Source organism: Gymnogyps californianus, chromosome 4 (genome assembly GCF_018139145.2).
Source record: "Gymnogyps californianus isolate 813 chromosome 4, ASM1813914v2, whole genome shotgun sequence".
Lineage (NCBI taxonomy): Eukaryota > Metazoa > Chordata > Aves > Accipitriformes > Cathartidae > Gymnogyps > Gymnogyps californianus.
Window position 1 is genome coordinate 33,767,777 of NC_059474.1, and position 19,755 is coordinate 33,787,531.

Genomic DNA, 19,755 nt, shown 5'->3' on the forward strand with positions numbered 1-19,755 from the left:
GTGGTTTGTTTTTGGTTTTGGTTAGAATTGCTCCACAAATTTGGGAGTTGAAGCTAAATACGTTTCAGTAGCTTGAGGCACCAGAGATAGGAAGCAAAACTTGGTTTACATGCTGATATTAATGTTTTTAGAGTAAATAAGTTTAATTTTAAATTGGATGAAAGCAAAGAAAATAACTTTTCATTACATTCCATTTTTACTTTTACTTTTTTTTATTACCAGGGTGAACAACTGTGTAGGATTCTCCAATTATAAATTTTTTCTTCTCTTCTTGGCTTACTCGCTCCTGTATTGCCTGTTCATTGCTGCAACGGATTTACAGTATTTTATCAAGTTTTGGACAGTAAGTACCCTAATCTACATACTGTCTTTAAGTGTGTGAAGCTACCACTGTGCGAGAAGTCTAAGATTCTGAGGCATTACGTTGTAATCTAGTATCTCCTAATATGAGGTACAAAAGTTTACCTAATACTTGTAGCCCTCTATTTTTTTCTGTTTATCATAGTTTATGAAATTTCACCTATTTCTTCATTATTTTGAAGCTGCGTAGAACAAGTATGCAATTATTTAGAAAACATTTTACAAGGGAATTTATATTATGGATAGGTTTTGTTAACTTCCTTTAATGCTATGCTATGAAAAAGCTTCAGAGAAATTTTCTAGTATTTTAATTATGATTATCTGAGTTCACAACTTAGGATATTACTTTCTTATATTTGCAATATTTATGCTATAATATAAGTATTCTGAAAAGGCTAATTAAACAAGGCAATTCTTGTAAAGATAAATTATTCTTCACTAAAAGACACTTCAAAGTTCAGATCCAAATTTCAGATTCTTGTTGCCAGTATTTATACTTTCTCAAGAAAGGGCCCGTTTCTTTAACTTAGATGCTGTCAGCAACCTCATGGCATGGCCATCTGTACATAGGTGTATAATTCATTTATTCAGACTCTTGTTGTGTGGTACTTTTGTGTCTGCACTGAATTTGATTTGGCTGAATAGAGGATTATTAATAATCAAATTAAACAGCTATTTCCCCAATTCTAACGGCATAATTTTTTTTTATTTTTAGAATGGCCTTCCTGATACTCAAGCCAAGTTCCACATCATGTTTTTATTCTTTGCTGCAGCTATGTTTTCTGTCAGTCTGTCTTCTCTCTTTGGGTATCACTGTTGGCTTGTCAGCAAGAATAAGTCTACATTAGGTAAGCAGATTTAATGCTTCTGTGTTTGACAGCAAAAAATAAATAATAAGTGTATATTATATGTATGGGGGTAATGGAGAAAGTGGGCAATCCTATATAGGTTCCTTGGATCCTGGTTGGAAGTGCCCAGATCTGGCAATGTCCAGTACTGACTCCCCAGTTCTGCTGCTCCCTGGAAATTCTGACTCTTTTCCTCTTGCCCCAAGAGGCCAAGCTATTAATGAACTTATCCTCTTCCTCCTACTTCCTCCCATCCACAGCTTGTTAACAGAAACTGAATAAATTAAAAAAAAAAAAAGAAATTGAGATCACTTCGTAATAAATGTTACATGCACTAATGCATGCTCGCACAAGTGCTTCTTGTTGGGCGTTCTCAGCCCCCAGGTCAGAGTCCTCTGATGTGGATGCCCTCAGTCAGGGCAGTGGCTCCAGTGCTTCATTCCCACCCGTGCCCCCTGCGGAACCAAAGTTCCTCTCTTCAATTCAGCTACGATTTTGCTTAAAAGCTCTGAAAGGCATAGTTATTAATTCCAAAACTGTGCCTGTACTGGAGGCACAGAGAGGAAAAAAGAAATCTGGAAGGCAGGCTGCTTGTGGCCCCAGTGGTGTTAGGTTTGATCAACATGCATAAGCACAAAGAGCCAATGTCAGAGAATGATCTGATACAGAAGAAGAGACTTTAAGGCAGTGCTTCTATATTTAGTAGTAAATGAACACAGAGATCGGAAGGGCGGTTTCACAGTTGCAAGTCCTGTCTACCACATAATCATAGGTGCATAGAAAGGACTCTGTGTTACGAAATAATTTTAAAAACCTCAAAAAAGATGGCCTGTGCCTCTACTATTGGAGTGTATATATAACTGCATTGAATATCAGTGTTAAACCAGGATTTCCTACCACCTGGATGCATGTTTGTCTGGTTACAAATCTTTAAAAATAAATAAATAAAAGGAGGTGCAGAAGATTTGCGTGCCTGTTCTATACTGTATCCTGGACTGTAATAATACCAATATGCAATATATTCATTAAAGTTTCTAAATCTCTAAATGCTTTTCTGTTGATATAAGATGAATTAGAGTAAGCCAATGAATTGACGTGTTTTTTCCAGTTCTCTTCAGATTTACTAATATGTAGATGATTAATGGAAAACTTTGAATATATATCATTGGAAGAAAGCTTGTTTACTTTAAGATTTCTCTAGGGTTTGTGGGTTTCTTCAGTATTCTGAAAAATCATCTACTTAGAAATTAGTGTCAGAAAAAATTTGGTCAATCGAGTTATAAGTGGAGAAAAGTTTTATTAATGATGCTTAAATGAACAGAAATAATTAAGTATTCTGTTTATAAACTGTTCTTATCGGTTCAGTGCAAAAAAAAAAAATTTGTTCAAAGGTAACCATAATCCAGTACACTTCTAATTCAATATTTCATGTTTTTAAAAGAAATTGAATTCCATGCAGGTAATATACCATGTTTTCTGTACACTTAAGCTACTCAGAAAGATCAGTTTGTCTCTTCTTCCCATTTTACTTTGGGAAATTGCTTCATATGTGAAACCCGGAACATGCAATAGTTTGGTAATGAAGCCATGACAGCTTTAAGAGTGATTGTGCTTAAATCATCCTGGAAGCTGTTTTCCTAGCCTAACCTGGGCATCTAAAAGGGTATCTCTATTTTCCCTTCCCTCTTCTTTAAAACACCTTGTAACTAATGCATACTGCATATTGAAGGTCATTTCCATCAGTTCATAGCTAAGGATTTACTGCAGAAGGATGATTTCTGCATGGTTCCAGCATGGTTTGTGAGAGCTGTGCTGTCAGGACGTAGTTTGCCTACTATATATAGCTAATTAAGGGAATTAAATGGCTATCAGTCACTTGGTGGAAAGTGAATGAGTTTTCTGCTTCAGGCACTTTGCAACACTTGAAGCTATATGTAGCTCTCTTTTCCAGAAATTTAGGTTGGATGCCCATGGGGAATAATCTGGGTCTACGAGTCAAGTGCTTTCTTTATGCAGCTGTAAAAACACACAATATTTTCATACCCCAGGGTGTGAAAAGCTAGTCTTACTACTGAAGTAGGTTAAGCTTTTTGTCTTTTCCATTACTCTTTCTGTAGTAAACTCTTTGTGTAGGCTTTTCTTTCTTGAACACTCTCTGTGGTATAGTCACATGCTGAAATCTTCATATAACATCACGCCTTCTTAAAAACTGAGTTCCTCACTCTTCCTTGCCTTGATTAGAGAGGAGGGTGGAGGTGACTTCCACCCTTCCTCAGCCATAGGACTTCCTCTGCATGCACAGTGACTGTGTAGCACTGACTTTGGCTTTCATGAGTGGACTAGCTTTCTCAGTCATTTGGGCAGTATAGCCTTTCCTCTTCGATGATGGTATCATAAGTGCAATTGCCTAAATACCGGTGTGAAACTTAAACATGCTGTCTTGCGAAGAGATCTAATTAATTTTTTTCTCTTAAGAGGTATTCAGAGCTCCCATATTTCGTCATAGAACAGACAAGAATGGCTTTAGCTTGGGCTTCAGCAAAAACCTAAGGCAGGTGTTTGGTGATGAGAAGAAATACTGGTTGCTGCCTGTGTTTTCAAGGTATACTCAGTTTTTAATGCTTAATTTGTTGAAACTTGAATAATCAGAATCCACAGGGTTTTGGGGGGTGGTTAGTTTTTTGAAGTAAGATGCCGTAATATTCACTTCAGAAAAAACAGTTCTTCGAAGGCTTTGGTGTTTGTTTTTTTTTTTACGTATGACACTAATTCTGAATTTTTCAGTCTAGGGGATGGTTGCTCCTTCCCAACTTGCCTTGTTAATCAGGATCCTGAGCAAGCTTCCACACCTGGTGGTCTTAATTCAACATCCAAAAAGTAATCTGCTTTTTGTTACTCATTTCAAATAGTTGATAGTCTATTTTTTCCTGTGCACATATAAATAGAACCATGTATAAGATACTTAAAAGTGGTAAGCAAATGAAGAGTATCCTATTAATAAATACAAGTCAAATTTTAAACAGCTAAGCTGTAATTCAGCTAATCCTCAGACTTATATTTAAATTTATGGAAATAAGGTGGGGGGTTTTTCCCCCCGATATGCTTTGTCTCGGTTCAGTGGCATCCTAGGACCTGAATTTTCCACACCTGCCTAACATTCAGCATCAGCAACATTCTGTTCTGCATACGTATGAGACAGTTAGTCGGTCTGCCTGTGATATGGATGCGTTACCTTGCAAGGCTTTTGGGGGAGGCCTGCGTCTTCGTATCTGGTGAAAGATGCTTCGCATAAGGGAATCCCAGGCCTCAGCACTTGTATCAAAGCACAGGAAGCTGCATATTAAATGCACGTTTTGTTTCTGCTGATAATAGGACATACTTTCTTAATTCTTCATGGACATGACATCTTTGAAGTATGAAAAGTATGCAGATGCTCCTTAAACTAAATAAATGTAATAGCTTAGTATTTACTATTACAACTTTTTTGCAACCTTTATGTAATGAAGAGTGTGATAAGTATAGTAGACTTGAATATGTGACTAAGAAATGATAATGGAATCGTATTGACAATGTTTTATTCATAAAAGAAATACGTTACGTTTCAGCTAGCTGTTTATTGACATTTTAAATCTTACCCCAGTAATCCATAGCTTATATTAGGCAAGAGATTTTGAAGATGTTTTCTCCACTATTTATCATGTCAGGTTTGTTGTAGCAGGGGAGAATATGGATAGACTGCATTTGGAACTGAAGTACATGTATTAATATATAATAGCTGTCAAAGAAAAAAGCAGAATGTTTCCCTGTTGTGTGCTAGGGAGTTGCTTTTTAGATTGCGCTTGCATCTGTGACGACTACAGTGTAATGTATGTAATGATAAAAGTGTAGTGATTCATCAGAAAAGAAGCAAGGTAAGGCAGGGAGAATACTGTGTATGACACTGTTTGTAATGTGTGGTAAGATAATGAAAAATTATTGCGGTTTACTAATGTTCTTTTTGTTGGCATTACAGTGAGAACCACCTGTTTCCCGCGAAGCCGTTGCGCGATTCCCAGAGCCACCTTCTTACGGATACACCATCTTGGTCAGAAACTAGTGCAAAGGCTGAAAAGGGCAAAGTCGGTAAGGAATTGATTTACGCTGCAATGATTTGTTTTGTAATAAACTAGTTTTGGAGGATATAGTGTAAAAATTACCAAGGTCACTTGGTTTGTATTCATGAACCAAAATTCATGAAGCTTATTTTAAATGCATGTTTGGAGGAAGTTCCATGTATCAAGCTGCTGTGCCCTTCCCAGTTAAACCTGACCAAGAGATACTGAGAACACTGATACCAGTGGTGCTAATTATCTTTTAGGCTGAGCCTGATAATTCTTTTGGCAACAAATTGCTTATACCAGAATATGATGACACCTTGTTGCAACTAGTGAAATGCCGTGTAATGGACAGAGGACAGGAATAGACTTGGTAATAGTGGAATGACATTCAGATCGATTGATAATTAAAGGTTGTATTATTTGCTGAAATAGACATGAGACCTTTTCCTGTGGAAATAATACCCTTTTTTGTCTTTAAAGGTATGAGCAATCCTGCATTAACCATGGAAAATGAAACCTAATTTCCCTTAAAAGAAACATCTGAATATGTAAGGAAAGGTATGTTAATATTCTCTGTACTTAATATGCTATTCCATGATTCCTTACCACTTGAAGAATGCGCCAAAAAAAAAATTACTAAAGCAATTCCTGTTTTCTTTTCTTCAATTTAATTTTTTGTACCATGAGTAGTAGCACATGAATTCATAGTTTTAAACTAAACCTTCTATTTCTTGATGTGTCATGTTTGCAAAATAGTTTAACCTTTATACCCATTGCTTTTAGGTAATATTCCAAAATATTATTATTATTCCCTTTCTTTAGAAAGATAATGAAATTGTGACTATTCAAGCTGTCCAGCAAATATTTGTAAAGCTAAGTTTGAAAATGAAGTTAGTTCTTAACACTGAACACAAAGATCATAGCTTGGTCTGCTAAAGCAGGTAAAGGTCTATCAGATGGTGAAGGAAAAAAGATTTATTTTAACATACAAGCTATTAGCAGCTTGTTCTTCTATGCCAGGTACTGAGCTGCATCCTATTTAATAATAAAAAAGTGCTGCCTACTGAAGATAAAAGGTGCCCATATGACTTCCTGAGCATTTAGTCACTATTGTCAAAAACAACTGAGATATTTTTGATTTCTTGCATTGATATCTTGCAACATAGACTTCTCAGAAGGCAGGTTTGAGAAGCAGCTAGTAAATTCTGTTACATACATAAGAGGAGGAGACCTTAATAATTGGGTTGCGGGGAATGAACACAATCGATCACTTTAAGTGAAGTGTATTTGAAGATTTCTAACTCTACCAAAGCTTACGGAAGTCAACTATTTCATATTTAAAGCTGGATAAAAAATTTGACTCCAACCCTAAGAATTTCAGCATACCAAATAATTTACGATTTTTCCAACAACATCGGAGGAGTTGTTCCAGCAAGGTCATTTCCATCTCTGCTATTGGAAGCACCCTTTCAGTCATCCTGAAAAAGTGCCTCAAGTGGATGTCCTTCCTTTGTGTGTGACGTGACTCCTGGACATGCTGTCACGGCTGTCAGGTTGCTCTCGGTCACTCCTGGAGGAAGTGGAAGGCATGGAAAGCCATCAGAGAACTGCAGTGATTGTTACTAGACCCATCAGGCATGGTATCGCACGGTCAAGGCAGATTATAAAAATGGTAGGTGTGCAGATGCCAACACATGGCCTGTAGCTTGTTCCAAAAAGCTCCCAAAGGTTCAGTTGGATTTATCAGAGAAACTAAAAAATTCTTGACCCTTACTGGGTCAAGACCCATTCTGGTTTTGTGTTAAGTGGTGACTGAAGACACAGACGGTTCCAGATATAGGTACATCTACAAACTTGATGATGGTGTGAAGTGTTAAAGTGTTGAAAATGTGGGTGTCAAATGAACAGAGTTAGAGACGAAAGAATGAAGCTCAGCCAGTATCTGCAATTTTGACTGCTCTGTGTAGGGTTTTTTTTAATAGAATAAAAATCTCATTTCTAACCCACTGTTCAAAATGTAAAATGCCATGCTTCTGTCCTGTTTAATCCATCAGTTGTATCAACAAAACAACAGCTTCTGGAAAAGAATAAATTACTCAGCTTCAGTTAGTTTAATGTCTTACATGTCATCACTACTCAAGAGTAAAGCATTGGAGACAAGCTTTAAAGAAAGAGATTTTTGGATTATGTTACAGAAATATCATTAATTGCAACTAGTTTTGTCAGGTTGGAGTTCTACTTTAGAAAGTTGTAACACTTTATGTATTTAAGTAATAACTTTTAAATTTTAATCTTTCTCTGAAGAGTGTGTATGTTTTATTGGAACTCTGTCATTCTGATTATTCTTAATATCAGACATGGTCTGTGATTGTTCTCAAGATGCTGAAAGTGGGTTTTTTTCCCGAGCTGTTTAGCTTGATAAACATCTCATGCTCTTTTTTGGTGGTTGGTTTTTTTTTTTTTAAGACCAGTCTGAGAAAGTAACAATTAGATTTGTGTTTGCAGTGTGATTACCCCACCCCTGGGGTTTTGGGGGTTCGTTGGTTTGTTTGTTTGGGGGGGGGGTGTTTCTTCTTTTTGTGAGCATCCATTTTGAAGTGCAGCTTTTTAAAGAGAGACCACCTTCAGAGGAGGTTATGTTCCAGAGAGTAAGTGTAAAGCCATGTAAAGGCGCTCCTGGAAGTTAGTTTTGCCTCAGAGCAACGCATGCACATCTCAAAAGGGCAGTAGGTCTGATATAATTTCTCTGGCATGAGTGTAAGTGCCAGTTTGGTTGTACCCTTAGCTCTGTCTGAGATATTTCTATGTGGCACTTAAGACTTTCTGGAGATGTAACAAAAAAGCTAGATTACTCTGTGTGTGTATATATATCTCTGACATACAGTTGCTGAAATAAGAGCCCTTATATAAAAACATTTTTACATTATTTTTTTAAACTACTTTGCATTTAACTTCATTACTTTATTGTCAGTATTTTAGTTATATTTGTTCCTAGGGAGTGATTAGAATAATAAAGATGCTGAAGTCACAGCAATAAAACCAAGTAATTTAATCTTTGACATGAAAAATACAGTCCACAGCCCCTGCCAGTATGTTAGTAATTTGAGTTTCTGTCCCAACTAAGAATACGTTCAGTATCCTGTATCCTGTAATCCTTTATAGTTAATCAGAGGACTAATTACTGAGAGTGCCAGATGTGATTTACACTAATGTAGTAGAGAATTGTTTTTTAATGATGTTGGTACCTGGAAGTACTGTAAAAATAGCTCACTTCATTTTATAAACTGGTGGCCTGCTTGCTACGTAGTCAGTTTTTAATCACTGTCATCCTGAAGTGGATTAATAACATAACTGAACAGTCTCACTGTGTTCCTCTTCAGGGTGGGATTTTCATTCAGCTGTTGTTCACTTTCCCCTTTGAGTTGATGAGACTTGTTGCAATAACTTAATTTTTAAGTATTCTTCAATTCTAATAATGTATTTTGTGATTAATGTTCTGTTCCAGTTCAAGAAAAAGCTGTCGTTGGAAGGAGGATGCATTCCTCCAAATGTCAGCCTTGTTGGCCAGCTGCTCCTGTCTGCTCCTGTGTGGATGTGCTCAGAAAACAAACTGACAGATGATTAGCTGTCTCCATGTCACTGCTTGAAACATGAAACTAAATATACTACTTCTGAACCATATAAAGAATGTTTCAACTTAAAATTACTGGTTTTGAATGGTGAAGGATGATTCTGAGTATTAGGAAATGAAAAAAAAAAAAAAAGTCTGAATTTACAATTGTAAAAATTCAATGGCTGGTTTTACTTCGTTACTCAGCACAAGAAAAATGTGACCTCCTTACATATCAGTCCGTGTTCTTGCCTTGGTTTTGAAAATTCACCCGTTAATTCAAATAATTGCTGTAAGTAGCTGACTTTAAAATCAAATTTTTGCACTACTGGCTTTACGAATTGGGAGAACAGCCAGTGTTGATTACGAATAATTTAGTGGCTTGGTGGACTGTATTTTCTTTTGAGCGCTTGATAAGCAATTTTTTAAGATAAGGAGACCCAAGTGGTGTGTCTTGACTATTTTTGGAACATTTTTGGAAAACATTATTGCAAAAGCTCTGTTTTCCCTCGGATCTGCACTACCAATAGTTTGAAGCGTTGCAGAGGGGGAAAAAACTCCTTTGTTAATTGAGTGCTACAGTGGGTCACTGGTAAGCGGAGCAATAAAAAGCCTGCGTTCAGATGGGCGATACATAAATGAAGCTGGCCAGCTGGGGATATTGATGGGAGCTGCACAGGACAGTGCTATGAAATGGGGATTTTATTGTCCCATTTGGAGACATTAACCCCTTCGGGAAATGAATGTTGGCACTTAACTTTGATCCAAAAGGCTTTTTACCAACCTGTGTTCCTGAGGGCCACTGTCTTTCAAAATCCTAGTTTCTTATTAATCAATCGTTGTCTCACACTTCTTTTTTCACTTGTTGTTTAAGACACTGCCTTTCTTACTGCATAACTTTAACGAGCATCGTGTACAATCAAGGAGACTTACTGTTACAAGTTGCGATATTTGCATTTACAGGACAACAAACGTTTGATTGTAATACCAAAAAGCCAAGCTGCTGCACGTAAACCCCCTTCAATTAAGTTAGGAGCTAGCAGCTTTCTTAGGATCAGAGTTTACTGGCCAGATAATAAAAGATGTATTATCAACTTTAAAAGTCAAGGAAGTTTCAGCAACACAAATCTAATTGTCTTGTGCCTTTTGTATACACTACATTTATGGTATCAGTGTTTACATTTAAATGCAAATTGTTATTCTGAAAACAACTTTAGGAGGAACTTAGTTAGGCTTTCTAGGCTAGATAAAAAGACTAGTCCAAAAAAAAAAAGTGAAAACCTCTCAGACTAAGCTCAGTTCAGTTGAAGCAGAAAAGTACTTCTGTTATCAAACCTGAGTCACTTAGCAGGTTGGTTCACAGTGTAAAGATGCCAGTTGTTCGTTTAGAAAACTGGCAGCAGGACTGACAGATTTCTGAAAGCAAAAACCTTACCATTAACTCTTCTACAGGCAGGTAACTTTAAAATTTGTCTTTCCTGGGTTTACAACTTAAGTGATAGCTGTTGGAGCACAAATGTGGCTTTTTTTCTAGTACGGGAAAATGTATTTATTTTACTTTTTTTCTTTTAATCTCAAAATTTTACCAGCCTGAAAACACCTGTTTCTTGCCAGAAGTGCCAGAGTGTGGATCCGTTGATGTAGAACACCTTTTTTAAACTAGCATGAAGGTAGCATACAGTTTACATGATGCCTGCAGACATCTAGCAACCAAAAGTTTTTCACGGCTATTTATTCAGTGTTGTTCTATCAGCTTACCTCGTATTAGTGTTTGTTTAAAGGCTAATTTGTCAAGGGATAAGGGGGAGAGGGAAAATATATTTTTTAACACTTCAGGTTCTCTATGTGTATAGTCTTGTTTTTTACGTAGTTAGTCACAGGGTGGTTTGTCATGGAGCATGCTTTTGAAAATACTGAGTAAAAAGATGAAATTCAGCTTCAGTGTAACTTGCTCCATATTTTTATGTAAAGACAAAGTACAGATTTCTTCCCCAGCAAAACTCATAATGGAAATGGATCTCTCGAATACAGATGTGAGCCTCCTGACTATGTCCAGGGCTCTGAGAGCTCTCAGTAAGGCTGGGGATCAATGCAGAGAAAGGACGGGGATAAGGGATCAAGAAATGCCTGGCTTCTCCATGTCTCAGAAGTCACACGTAGAAAGCACAACAGCCCTAAATAATCTGCAGCTTTGACATAGCCAGAGGCTGTCCCTCTAGCAGAAAACTGATGGAGGCGTGGGAAACATATGCTGATGAAGGGAGGAGAAGGGGAAAGAGAAATGATGGTAGCTTAGAGGTAAATGTGCATCAGATCTGAGCCAGAGGGCTGTAGCTACACCTGCTCCCAGGATGGGTATGAGCTGTGCCTCCATGAGAGCACTGTCAGCAGGGTTTTGAGGGTTCCTGGCAGTTCTCACTGTATAGAGTATGGACAAAGGTGAGCTAATCATGCTCCAAAGTATAATTTCTGATACTACTATATTCTTGGCTTTAAGCTGTCTAATACTTTATATAGCAAAGAGAAAATGATCTTTTTGACATACTGCCATTGAGCATTGATGCTGTTACAATGCACGCGGGAGAATTTGTGAAGAGGTAAGGGAAGCAAGGACACAATGTTGTTTGTCCACTTAGACTGATTCTCCTGTTCCTTATATTCTTGCTAGGCACTTTACTACAGCCTTTTGTGTAATTTCTGTATTTTTTTTAAAGACTGCTTTTTACCTACTGTACAGTTACTAATCTACTTTTTTGCTAAAAAGAAAATAATACCCCAATATTTGTCTAGCCGTATGACTGCATTTCAAGCTTCAGTGGAAGTTGGATGAGTTCTACAGACTCCTCAGATGGGCCTGAGTCCCTAATGACAACAGAGTTAAATTTATTTTGTATATATGTAAACAGTCATATGAATCATAGCCCCCCACATGCATAAGAAGCTTCCTTAAGTTGTAGGTTAGAACAAATCCAATACATGTCTGCACCAGAAGTGGTCCACACATATTCTATGTCAGTTGATGTACTGGTGATGGAATGCTCAAAGTCTTCACAGAGAACTACTTTTATTAAGAAAATGGAACACCTAGATATTGGTGAGCTCCTCCCACTGAGGAATTAGACACAGCTGCTGCTATGCACTTTCATTCTTTAACTTGAAAGAAAAAACACTGTCCAGTTTAAGTTGCAGATTGAAAGTTCTTTAGTAGCCTGCAGCTGTGGGCAGGTAATTAATGAAACACTGCTAATTACTTTTAACTGTGTACTTAAAATCAGGGTTTTCAAGCAAGACTTCGGAAAGGCTGCAGGAAGCAAGTTTCTTTTAGTGCATGGTATGCTGTAGCTAATCATTATTTGGACTAAGAGTTCTTGCCCTGATTCAGTTTACTGGTGTGCTGGAGTGGGGGCAGAATATATTTCTACATAAATTTAGTGTGTAACTTTGCCACTTGTTAATGTATTGCTCACATAAATAAATGCATCATGTTCAGCAAGTCATGTATGTAGTAGTCATTGACACAACCTTGAGTTTTACTGACAGTGTATCTGAACAGCAGAACATCATCTCTACTGTGGCTTCATTAACAACATAGTTGCTGTAGATGTCCCCCCTCACCCCTTCACCAGCAGTCCTTGACTTTTATAGGTAAGTTTTCTCTCCCCAGTTTAACTGCTGGATCCCCAGCACCTCACAAAGCACCTACACTGTGAAACAGGTCAAGAGGGAACCAAATCCTTTTTGGTCTTCCAGGGGTGCAACACTCCATGTCTTCATGCTGGCAGAGACATAGCTGCACTCCTTTGGATACTGTGGAAGGTCAAAAAGGTGGAATTTCCAGTATTTGGGGCAATGATTACATGCATCATCCTAGATCACTGTAATCTTCTCAAGCAGATGGGCCCAACAGTTTGATTGCAGCAGTTGGAAGAGCGTGCTGTGAGCCATGTCCTCTTTCCCACCTCCTGCATGCTCACAGTATAACTGATTGGCATAACTGGAACAGACCCAACACTTCGTGACAGTCATCATTTTATGAAGTCATTTTCCTTTTTTTCTTCTGAACACAGAATAATTCTCAGTTCACCCAAGAAGGAGCCCCAGTTATAAAGACAAAATACACAACATATACAAACTGTGCGTTACCACCTGAACAGGAGGAACCTATTTCCAGTTATTTTCTCTATTGTATCAGAGATTAAACTGGCCAGTAGTTCAAACAGGTAAAAGATAGAAAATCAGTAGCTTAGTGATATAAGCACACTAGCAATTAACCTTCATATAAAACACTACCGTAGATAGTGTGGAAACACTCCAGAGCATGCAGAGGGACAAGAACAAAAGAAAACGGGGAGCTTGCAAAGCTCCGCTCTTATATGACGAAAGGTAAATAAAAGATGCTGCCAACTGCAACCACAGCTCTGATTTGCTACCCTATAAAAGATAAAGCATGTTCTCTGTAATCCAGCTCAAAAAGTTCAGCTGTTGCCAACTTCTATCGGATGCACAGAGAAGGGAAGGCTTCCCCTCTCCTCCCTCCATCTCTTTCCCTCACATTATCCAACACAGTTAATTGAGGCAAGTGTCTCATGAGCACAGGGAAGAGCGCACTCGGGCAAGACAATCCTCCCACTTCAGCAGAGGCAGGGAAAAAAAGAAAAAATCTCATCTGTGCTGGCAGAAAAAGGATGAGACAAGCCTCTGCAAAAATCAGATCTTCACAGTTGGCATCAATGAGCACATTTCATTCCCAACCCAAGACTGCTAAAATAATGCAAGAGATTCCTCCTCTTTTCTCTACCATACGTAGTCAGGCAAGAGGGAAGAAAACACCAAAACAATCTCCTATAAACCAACCAAGGTACACTAAAGTTCAGATATACCAGAAAATGAAACTTCATGGTATGAATAGGAAAGTGTGCTGAGACAACAGATGTGTTTTACACTCTGTAAAAATCGAGTTTTATTATTTGTGAGATTTTGTTCAAACTCTACAAACAATTTGTGGCAGTCAAACAAATACCAACAGTTCTACTGGAGGCTTTTGGCTTTCTTTGCCATCACTGACTAAGTGTTGTTGAATAAAAATATCAAGAAGTCTATTTAAAAATTCACTTTGTAGAATAATTATTTTACAAGTTAATAAACTGCAATGAACCCATGCCATCCTAAATCCATTAACATCATGTGAATACTAAACTTCCAGGGAAGTTCTAAAAACTGATTCACTACAGAACCAATTTCTTCCTTTCAGTGCACTCAAATAGTTTAGATGAGTTATTAAGTTAATTCAAGGTTGAGAAACCAATTGGGAGTTTAAAACAGAGGACACAGAAACACATGTTCTCAAGTAAGAGTGACACTTGAGAAATGGGAAAAAAAAAACAACCAAAAAAAACATGTCAGCAAAACAAAAACAATATACCATTGGGAAGCCTAATTGAAGATGCAGGGGCTTAAGTTTGTGGTTTTTTCGTTCCTTGAATGGCATATTCATTAGTATGTAGCACACTTAAAATAAATAAAACCAGCAACATTTGGCCTTATAAAGCCACACTTCCATTCTGCGACTGGTCAGTGAACGCCTTCAATGGAAGAAGGCTCAGAGAAGACAGGCAAGGATGGCGTGCTCATGAAGCTCAGAAAAGAGTGTAGGAAGTGACCACAGCAGTCACCAAAGCAGCTGAACTGATCTCAACACCAAGGGGACCAGAGATGGCCTTTGCTGTAAACAAAACAGCTGTATCAGTTGAGTGGGTCAACTGGTTATGTAAATGGCTTTCCCTAAAATAATCAATAGACAGTATTATCTGCCTGAGCCAGCCACACCAGCATGGGGATGTGTGTATGTGGCTCAGCCCAACATAGAGCATAGAAATTGAACACCCAGCAAAATCCACTCCTGAGGAAAGCAACGGGCTTGAGCTGGCCTCAAGCCATGGGTTCCTTCCTGGCAACTGGGATCACCCAGCACAGTGATGGTGAGCATGCTATAGAGATCGGTAAAGGGAATGATGTTCATATATATACTGTATATACAACTGGTAGATTGTGTTTGTGTTGTGATTTCAGCATATTGCTGTATCACTTTTCTAAATCAAAATCCCACATAACAACAAATACCTTCAACTAAGTAAGTTCGGTCCTAAAGCATTAAGCCCTCCTCACGTGGAATATCTAAAGAACCTGGTCAGAGAGTATTGGACTAACACACTCCCTTTGCCAGCTGATTTAGTTAGCCCTTCACCTATTTTTCTAAGTGACTGCAAAAGAAGGATTACACAAAAGTTTTACAGAGCTGAACAAGTACTACCACTCAAGAACATTCAGCCAACGCGATTAAATGCAAGATTTCTTAAGCACCAACACTTACAAGCTAAGAAATTTTACTTTGAACTATTAAATGAAAATACTATAAAATTATACTATCTGCCATGTGAGTTTCTATGACAAGGACGCCTCAAAAGACAGGTTTGATTCTGTAACTTTGGTTCTGAAGTACACCCTGCTACTTAAGGCAGTGTTTAAGCATGAAAATGAATACCATCAGTGCTGTGCCAGTAACAGAAACACAACTTGTAACCCAGCAGAAATAATTCTAAACTGGATTTATGTACAGCTGAACATACATGTTATCAACCAGCTTCTCCCACTGTGACTAATCATCCTATTAAGACGTTACTCAGACCCACTGTTTGCTCTCTGCAATTGTTTAGGCTCCCACATTTCAAACACTACTAGTGGAATTATCTTTGATACGGTAATTTTAAATGAAAGAAAACCAGATGAACAGTAACTGATTCCCCAAGGCACACTGTCTCCTTTTGCTTCAAGAGCTTAACATGCCCCATTACCTGAAAGTGGAACCAACCACATCTCTGTTCTTTCAGCAAAACACATCACAAAAGCAAAAGCCTACATGAGGAGGCAAAGCATGGACCTTAAACAAAACAGGCTGTCTGCACGAGTTACGTCTTCCAGTCCATGCTATACAACATGAAGTAACCACTCAGTCTTCACTGTGTGGACTGTCCTCTGGGTGACCAATAAGCATATGTACCTTGCGCGTGCAGAACACCCATACTCATGCCTCATCTATTTCAGACACAAGGATCCAGTGCAGTCTGCGTAAGTGTGCTCTAGTATCATAGAAGAGTTAGCATCGGAAGGGACCTGTGGTGATCATCTAGTCCAATATACCTGCTCAAAGAAGGGTAAAATACAGCAAGCTGGTCAGAAATTATTTCCCCTTCATAAATCCAGGCTGACTAATTCCAATCACCTTCTTATCCATTCTGTGTTTGGAAATGGATTCTAGGATTATCTGCTCCATCACCTTCCCGGGGATCGAGGTGAGGTTGACCAGCCTGCAGTTCCCTGCATCCTCCTTGCCCTTCTTTGAAGGTAGGAGTGACATCCGTTCTCCTCCACTCCTCAGGAAACTAGCCTTATCACCATGACCTTTCAAAGCTAATAAGACCAGCCTCACAATGACATCAGTCGGCTCCCTCAGCACTTGTGGGTGCATCCTATCAGGTCCTCTGAACTTCTTTATGTCCAATTTGTTTATATGTCCCTAACCTGATCCTCCTGCACCATGGATAAGTCTTCCTTGTTCCAGACTTTCCTAGGCATCTCAGGGACCTGGGATTCCTGAAGGCAAGTCTTAAGCGTAAAAACCAAAGCAAAGGCGGCATTGAGTACCTTGGCCTTTTCCACGTCCTTTGTCACCAGGTCTCCTGCCCCCATTCAGCAGTGGTCTCACATTTTCTCTAATCTTTCTTTGTTCCTGATGTCCCTGTAGAAGGTTTTCTTGTCCCTCACCAGAGTCAACTCCAGGCAGACTTTGGCTTTCTTAACCCCCCATCACACTTAAGCATGTCACCTGTCCCTGCTTCCACTTTTTGTACACTTGCTTTCTATGTTTGAGTTTAGTCAGAAGCTCCTTGTTCATTGATGCAGGCTTCCTGCTACTTCCGTTTGATTTCCTGTGTGAGGGAATGAACCATTCTTGAGCTTGGACTAACTGTCAGATATGATTAGAGAAAGTTCTTGGATGTCAGAGGTTACAGGTCATCCCCAAATTCATACAGGAAAAAGCATCAAATACTCTGAATATGTTCCAGACCTGTTTTCTTCCATCTCAAAGATCCTTCTTGCCTAGTTTCAATGAGCAAAGGGATTAAATGCTAAAAAAAAAAAAAAAAAAAAAAAAAAAAAAAAGAAGTGACAGAGAACATAATGTTCCTGGAACACTCATCTGACTCCAGAAGCCAAAAATACAAGTGAATAAAAAAAGAAAGATCAAATATAACAGTTTTTGATATTGCATTTTGTGGCAGGTTGACCCTGGCTGGATGCCAGGTGCCCACCAAAGCCGCTCTATCACTCCCCTCCTCAACTGGACAGGGGAGAAAAAAATAAAATGAAAGGCTCGTGGGTCGAGATAAGGACAGGGAGATCACTCACCAATTACCGTCACGGGCAAAACAGACTCGACTTAGGGAAAAATTAGTTTAATTTATTGCTAGTCAAATTAGAGCAGGATAATGAGAAATAAAACCAAATCTTAAAACACCTTCCCCCCACCCCTCCCTTCTTCCCAGGCTTAACATTACTCCTGATTTTTCTCTACCTCCTCCCCCTCCGAGCAGCGCAGGGGGATGGGGAATGGGGGTTTGGGTCAGTTCATCACACATTGTTTCTGCCGCTCCTTCCTCCTCAGGGGGAGGAGGACTCACACTCTTCCCCTGCTCCAGCGTGGGGTCCCTCCCACGGGAGACAGTCCTCCATGAACTTCTCCAACGTGAGTCCTTCCCACGGGCTACAGTTCTTCACAAACTGCTCCAGCATGGGTCCCATCCATGGGTGCAGTCCTTCAGGAACAGACTGCTCCAGTGTGGGTCCCCCACGGGGTCACAAGTCCTGCCAGCAAACCTGCTTCAGCGTGGACTCCTCTCTCCACGGGCCACGGGTCCGCAGGTCCTGCCAGGAGCCTGCTCCAGCACGGGCTTCCCACGGGGTCACAGCATCCTTTGGGCATCCACCTGCTCCGGCGTGGGGTCCTCCACAGGCTGCAGGTGGATATCTGCTCCACCGTGGACCTCCATGGGCTGCAGGGGGACAGCCTGCCTCACCATGGTCTTCACCGTAGGCTGCAGGGGAATCTCTCTCTGCTCCGGTGCCTGGAGCACCTCCTCCCCCTCCTTCTTCCCTGACCTTGGTGTCTGCAGAGTTGTTTCTCTCACATATTCTCACTCCGCTCTCTCTGGCTGCAACCGCTGCTCCTCTGTAACGTCTTTTCCCTTTCTTAAATACGTTATCCCAGGGGCGCTACCACTGTTGCTGATGGGCTCGGCCTTGGCCAGCAGCGGGTCTGTCTTGGAACCCGCTGGCATTAACTCTATCGGACATAGGGGAAGCCTCTAGCAGCTTCTCACAGAAGCCACCCCTGTAGCCCCCCCACTACCAAAACCTTGCCACGCAAACCCAATACACTCTTCTTCTGACAAACCTACTCAAACAACAATGTATTTTAAATGGATTGGGAAGAGCAGAGGCCTGGAAAGAGAATTCTTGTCTCTGAACAAAAAGGTGCATGTCTAGACAGCTGGAACTGTGCCTGCACATTTATTTTTGCAAAAGCAATTAAAGCTGTCCACTTTGGAAACAGATTCAGATTTCAGGCCTGCAGTTTACAAGTAACGGTCCTACACATAAGAAGAAATTACTTTTTTCATAATATCTACAATTCACCATTTAAATCACTCCTTAATGGAAACTACATCTAATTTTGCCATGGAAACTGAATTATGCACAGATGTCTCCCCAGCTGTTCTCAACAGCTATCTATCTCAACAGATAGATCACACTGATCAGACCAAGAGTTCTCACACAGAATAAAGCATAATCTTAGTTTCATGCTGATCGGTCGCTTTTGAGAAAAGCTTTTCTTACAAGGAAGAAAACTAAAGAGTAGAATTGCTTAAAGTCAAATGCCCCATAAGAATTTTAGGCTAGGGCTTAAGCAAACTCAGCCTGGTCCTGCAGACTGTGTGCTCATTAGCAGCTGAGACACAAGACGCACACCTAACGTGCATCTTCGGGTTTAGCTTCTTCCAAAAGGAGTCCAAGCTCTGACAGGTTCATCACAGGAAGCAAAGCAAAGCACAGCACGTGGGATGCTCAGCAGTCACTTCAAAAGCGCATCCCAATCTGAACTAAAACTTTTACTGTAGACACACATTTAGAAGCCTCTAAAAACTCCCTTTGATCCGCAACTAAAAAGTTACTTCAAAACAAAAACCCATCAAAGTTCTTCGAAGTCATTCCCTTCAGAAGTTAACCACAGATAGCTGTATCTGTATGCTTTAGGCAAAGCTACTAACCTTTAAAGCAAATGCATCAAACTTCAGGGGTTCCTCATTCCACGTGTATGAAAGTTTTCCATGTAAGCCACAGTAAGAATCCATCCTGTTTTCCCATTAGATAGTCCCTATCTTATTAAAGCCAAAGACAACCAAAGTTAAAACAAGTCACCATCACCTAATGCATAATGGTATTAAAATAAATTACTAATGGGATATGGACGCCTCAGTAGCAAATTGTAATCGCCACTCCCGCAACTCAGGTCGGTAGGAATGAAGTGCTTGGAAACACATGAACAGAGTTCTGCTCTGAAAGTGGAATCAGTCAGGGAGCAGAGTTAGATCATTTTATAAGCATGTGGAAGAGAACTAGCATGCCTAAACAAAACAGAACACAGAATTGAACTGACTAAATACACATATTCCAGGAAAAATTTTGCAACAAAACCACCAGTCTCTTGTTATGTAAGAAAACA

The 19,755-nt window shown here is 39.4% G+C and overlaps 1 protein-coding gene across 1 annotated transcript in view; it reads left to right on the top strand.

Moving 5' to 3' along the window:
* ZDHHC2 (zinc finger DHHC-type palmitoyltransferase 2) overlaps positions 1-9,040 on the top strand; it is a 33,079-nt gene extending 24,039 nt beyond the window's left edge. The window contains exons 7-13 of the mRNA XM_050896315.1: positions 223-343; positions 1,076-1,208; positions 3,684-3,810; positions 3,993-4,085; positions 5,221-5,330; positions 5,786-5,863; positions 8,811-9,040. Of these exons, the coding sequence (XP_050752272.1) occupies positions 223-343; positions 1,076-1,208; positions 3,684-3,810; positions 3,993-4,085; positions 5,221-5,330; positions 5,786-5,826 (625 nt within the window). The 3' untranslated portion in view covers positions 5,827-5,863; positions 8,811-9,040. The remainder of the gene's footprint in view (positions 1-222; positions 344-1,075; positions 1,209-3,683; positions 3,811-3,992; positions 4,086-5,220; positions 5,331-5,785; positions 5,864-8,810) is intronic.
* The last annotated feature ends 10,715 nt before the right edge of the window (positions 9,041-19,755 follow it).